Source organism: Oncorhynchus tshawytscha, linkage group LG08 (genome assembly GCF_018296145.1).
Source record: "Oncorhynchus tshawytscha isolate Ot180627B linkage group LG08, Otsh_v2.0, whole genome shotgun sequence".
NCBI lineage: Eukaryota > Metazoa > Chordata > Actinopteri > Salmoniformes > Salmonidae > Oncorhynchus > Oncorhynchus tshawytscha.
The window spans coordinates 83249981-83256411 of record NC_056436.1 but is presented as its reverse complement, the minus strand read 5'-3'; the positions used below and the strand labels follow the sequence as shown (position 1 = coordinate 83256411).

Here is a 6431-nt window from a genome sequence, read left to right as displayed (position 1 = left end):
TACTGTTTAGACTGGGTTTACACAGACTGCTGAAACATAGTTACTGTTTAGACTGGGTTTACACAGACTGCTGAAACATAGTTACTGTTTAGACTTGGTTTACACAGACTGCTGAAACATAGTTACTGTTTAGACTGGGTTTACACAGACTGCTGAAACATAGTTACTGTTTAGACTGGGTTTACACAGACTGCTGAAACATAGTTACTGTTTAGACTGGGTTTACACAGACTGCTGAAACATAGTTACTGTTTACTGGGTTTACACAGACTGCTGGGTTTACACAGACTGCTGAAACATAGTTACTGTTTAGACTGGGTTTACACAGACTGCTGAAACATAGTTACTGTTTAGACTGGGTTTACACAGACTGCTGAAACATAGTTACTGTTTAGACTGGGTTTACACAGACTGCTGAAACATAGTTACTGTTTAGACTGGGTTTACACAGACTGCTGAAACATAGTTACTGTTTAGACTGGGTTTACACAGACTGCTGAAACATAGTTACTGTTGGAGACTGGGTTTACACAGACTGCTGAAACATAGTTACTGTTTAGACTGGGTTTACACAGACTGCTGAAACATAGTTACTGTTTAGACTGGGTTTACACAGACTGCTGAAACATAGTTACTGTTTAGACTGGGTTTACACAGACTGCTGAAACATAGTTACTGTTTAGACTGGGTTTACACAGACTGCTGAAACATAGTTACTGTTTAGACTGGGTTTACACAGACTGCTGAAACATAGTTACTGTTTAGACTGGGTTTACACAGACTGCTGAAACATAGTTACTGTTTAGACTGGGTTTACACAGACTGCTGAAACATAGTTACTGTTTAGACTGGGTTTACGCAGACTGCTGAAACATACTTACTGTTTAGACTGGGTTTACACAGACTGCTGAAACATAGTTACTGTTTAGACTGGGTTTACACAGACTGCTGAAACATAGTTACTGTTTAGACTGGGTTTACACAGACTGCTGAAACATAGTTACTGTTTAGACTGGGTTTACACAGACTGCTGAAACATAGTTACTGTTTAGACTGGGTTTACACAGACTGCTGAAACATAGTTACTGTTTAGACTGGGTTTACACAGACTGCCACGGTACTGTGCTCTTTTAGCCTTCTCTATATCCAAATACCAAACGTGTGTGTAGTTATTATTGGGATGGACTTGACACTTTCTGTTTGTTTAAAAAAAAATCTTTGTGGTTAAAAAAGGAGTTTGTTGACCTGCTGAACTTGAAGCCTGGGATGAAGGTGCTGGATGTGGGGTGTGGCATCGGTGGTGGAAACTTCTACATGGCAAAGGTCAGCCCCCAGTGACATTTAGTATATAGGAGAAATGGTCCAGTCCACTATAAACACATCCACATTAGAAACAATAGGATCGGGTTAGGTCATATATCCCAATGATGATTATGATGATGACGATGATGTTCTGCAGGCCTTCGGCGTGGAGGTGCTGGGCCTGGACCTGTCAGCCAACATGGTGGATATCGCCATGGAGAGGGCCATGGAGGAGAAGCTTCCATCGGTGAGTCTGATTGGTCGTCAGTTGAATGAGGTCATGTTGTTGCTCTCATCTGGAACTTGAACCTAAGGTAAAATAGTTACTGGGTCAACAATGAGAAACATACTAGGTTAGAGTTGATAGGTCAACAATGAGAAACATACTAGGTTAGAGTTGATAGGTCTACAATGAGAAACATACTAGGTTATAGAGTTACTGGGTCAACAATGAGAAACATACTAGGTTAGAGTTGATAGGTCAACAATGAGAAACATACTAGGTTAGAGTTGATAGGTCTACAATGAGAAACATACTAGGTTATAGAGTTACTGGGTCAACAATGAGAAACATACTAGGTTATAGAGTTACTGGGTTTACAATGAGAAACATACTAGGTTAGAGTTGATAGGTCAACAATGAGAAACATACTAGGTTATAGAGTTACTGGGTCAACAATGAGAAACATAGTAGGTTATAGAGTTACTGGGTCAACAATGAGAAACATACTAGGTTATAGAGTTACTGGGTCAACAATGAGAAACATACTAGGTTATAGAGTTACTGGGTCAACAATGAGAAACATACTAGGTTATAGAGTTACTGGGTCAACAATGAGAAACATACTAGGTTATAGAGTTACTGGGTCAACAATGAGAAACATACTAGGTTATAGAGTTACTGGGTCAACAATGAGAAACATACTAGGTTAGAGTTGATAGGTCTACAATGAGAAACATACTAGGTTATAGAGTTACTGGGTCTACAATGAGAAACATACTAGGTTATAGAGTTACTGGGTCTACAATGAGAAACATAGTAGGTTATAGAGTTACTAGGTCAACAATGAGAAACATACTAGGTTATAGAGTTACTGGGTCAACAATGAGAAACATACTAGGTTATAGAGTTACTGGGTCAACAATGAGAAACATACTAGGTTATAGAGTTACTGGGTCAACAATGAGAAACATACTAGGTTATAGAGTCAAAAGAGAAACATACTAGAAGTTGCGGGTCAACAATGAGAAACATAGTAGGTTATAGAGTTACTAGGTCAACAATGAGAAACATACTAGGTTATAGAGTTACTGGGTCAACAATGAGAAACATACTAGGTTATAGAGTTACTGGGTCAACAATGAGAAACATACTAGGTTATAGAGTTACTGGGTCAACAATGAGAAACATACTAGGTTATAGAGTTACTGGGTCAACAATGAGAAACATACTAGGTTATAGAGTTACTGGGTCAACAATGAGAAACATACTAGGTTATAGAGTTACTGGGTCAACAATGAGAAACATACTAGGTTATAGAGTTACTGGGTCAACAATGAGAAACATACTAGGTTATAGAGTTACTGGGTCAACAATGAGAAACATACTAGGTTATAGAGTTACTGGGTCAACAATGAGAAACATACTAGGTTATAGAGTTACTGGGTCAACAATGAGAAACATACTAGGTTATAGAGTTACTGGGTCAACAATGAGAAACATACTAGGTTATAGAGTTACTGGGTCAACAATGAGAAACATACTAGGTTATAGAGTTACTGGGTCAACAATGAGAAACATACTAGGTTATAGAGTTACTGGGTCTACAATGAGAAACATAGTAGGTTATAGAGTTACTAGGTCAACAATGAGAAACATAGTAGGTTATAGAGTTACTGGGTCAACAATGAGAAACATACTAGGTTATAGAGTTACTGGGTCAACAATGAGAAACATAGTAGGTTATAGAGTTACTGGGTCAACAATGAGAAACATACTAGGTTATAGAGTTACTGGGTCAACAATGAGAAACATACTAGGTTATAGAGTTACTAGGTCAACAATGAGAAACATACTAGGTTATAGAGTTACTGGGTCAACAATGAGAAACATACTAGGTTATAGAGTTACTGGGTCAACAATGAGAAACATACTAGGTTATAGAGTTACTGGGTCAACAATGAGAAACATACTAGGTTATAGAGTTACTGGGTCTACAATGAGAAACATACTAGGTTATAGAGTTACTGGGTCTACAATGAGAAACATAGTAGGTTATAGAGTTACTAGGTCAACAATGAGAAACATACTAGGTTATAGAGTTACTGGGTCTACAATGAGAAACATAGTAGGTTATAGAGTTACTAGGTCAACAATGAGAAACATAGTAGGTTATAGAGTTACTGGGTCAACAATGAGAAACATACTAGGTTATAGAGTTACTGGGTCAACAATGAGAAACATAGTAGGTTATAGAGTTACTGGGTCAACAATGAGAAACATACTAGGTTATAGAGTTACTGGGTCAACAATGAGAAACATACTAGGTTAGAGTTGATAGGTCAACAATGAGAAACATACTAGGTTATAGAGTTACTGGGTCAACAATGAGAAACATACTAGGTTATAGAGTTACTGGGTCAACAATGAGAAACATACTAGGTTATAGAGTTACTGGGTCAACAATGAGAAACATACTAGGTTAGAGTTGATAGGTCAACAATGAGAAACATACTAGGTTAGAGTTGATAGGTCAACAATGAGAAACATACTAGGTTAGAGTTGATAGGTCAACAATGAGAAACATACTAGGTTATAGAGTTACTGGGTCAACAATGAGAAACATACTAGGTTATAGAGTTACTGGGTCAACAATGAGAAACATACTAGGTTAGAGTTGATAGGTCAACAATGAGAAACATAGTAGGTTAGAGTTGATAGGTCAACAATGAGAAACATACTAGGTTAGAGTTGATAGGTCAACAATGAGAAACATACTAGGTTATAGAGTTACTGGGTCAACAATGAGAAACATACTAGGTTATAGAGTTACTGGGTCAACAATGAGAAACATACTAGGTTAGAGTTGATAGGTCAACAATGAGAAACATAGTAGGTTAGAGTTGATAGGTCAACAATGAGAAACATACTAGGTTAGAGTTGATAGGTCAACAATGAGAAACATACTAGGTTAGAGTTGATAGGTCAACAATGAGAAACATACTAGGTTATAGAGTTACTGGGTCAACAATGAGAAACATACTAGGTTATAGAGTTACTGGGTCAACAATGAGAAACATACTAGGTTATAGAGTTACTGGGTCAACAATGAGAAACATACTAGGTTAGAGTTGATAGGTCAACAATGAGAAACATACTAGGTTAGAGTTTCTGACAACATTTCTGTTGTCGTGAAAATGTTACGTTCTACATGTCTGTTTCTATGGTGAAGTCAATTGAAATATATTGAAATGCATTAGCAGTCTTAGTTCAAGGTGTTTTAGTAACAGGTTCTGCCTGCCTATTCCTGCAGGTCCATTTCGAGGTGGCCGACGCCACTAAGAGAGAGTTCCCTGAAGGGTCGTTTGATGTGGTCTACAGTCGAGACACCATCCTGCACATCAACGACAAACTGGCACTGTTAAAACGCTTCCATGTGAGTGTGTGTGTACGCACACACACACACACACACACACAACCGCGCACACACACACACAACCGCACAACCACACACACACAACCGCACAACCACACACACACAACCACACACACACACACAACCGCACACACACACACACAACCGCACATCCACACACACACACAACCGCACAACCACACACACACAACCACACACACACACACACACACACAACCACACACACACACAACCACACACACACACACACACACACACACACACACACAACCACACACACACACAAACACACACACACAACCACACACACACACAAACACACACACACAACCACACACACACAACCACACACACACACACAACCACACACACACACAACCACACACACACACACACACACACACACACACACACACACACACACACAAACACACACACACAACCACACACACACAACCACACACACACACACACACACACACACAAACACACACACAACCACACACACACACACACACACAACCACACACACACACACACACACACACACACACACACACAACCACACACACACACACACACACACACACACACACACACACACACACAAACACACACACACAACCACACACACACAACCACACACACACACACACACACACACACACACACACACACACACACACACACACAACCACACACACACACACACACACACACAAACACACACACAACCACACACACATACACACACACACACCACACACACACACACACACACAACACACACACACACACACACACAACACACACACACACACACACACACACACACACAACCACACACACACACACACACACACACACACACACACACACACACACACACACACACACACACACACACACACACACACACACACACACACACACACACACACACACACACACACACACACACACACACAACCACACACACACACCACACACACACACAACCACACACACACAACCACACACACACACACACACACACACACACCACACACACACACACACACACACACACACACACACACACACACACACACACACACAACCACACACACACACAAACACACACACACAACCACACACACACAACCACACACACACACACACACACACACAACCACACACACACACAAACACACACACACAACCGCACAACCACAGACACCTTAACATCAATTCCAGACTGTATTATATTTTTCTGGCTGTTTTTACCATCCAAAACGCTGTGTATCTTCATCTTCAGTCGTGGTTGAAGCCCGGTGGCCAGGTTCTGATCACTGACTACTGCTGTGGAGAGAAGCCCTGGACTCCTCAGTTCCAGGAGTACGTCAAACAGAGAGGTTACATTCTCTACACCCCACCGGAATACGGCAAGGTAGGCCCAATCATAAACCTGATAATACCCTGACAATGTCACGC

At 40.5% G+C, this 6431-nt stretch overlaps 1 protein-coding gene across 4 annotated transcripts in view; it reads left to right on the top strand.

Annotated features, from left to right (window-relative positions):
* LOC112236062 (phosphoethanolamine N-methyltransferase 3-like) overlaps nt 1-6431 on the top strand; it is a 32625-nt gene that overhangs the window by 20007 nt on the left and 6187 nt on the right. For all 4 annotated transcript variants that reach the window (XM_042326116.1, XM_042326117.1, XM_042326115.1 and 1 more), the window contains exons 7-10: nt 1234-1323; nt 1460-1549; nt 4836-4958; nt 6256-6387. In XM_042326116.1, the coding sequence (XP_042182050.1) occupies nt 1234-1323; nt 1460-1549; nt 4836-4958; nt 6256-6387 (435 nt within the window). The remainder of the gene's footprint in view (nt 1-1233; nt 1324-1459; nt 1550-4835; nt 4959-6255; nt 6388-6431) is intronic.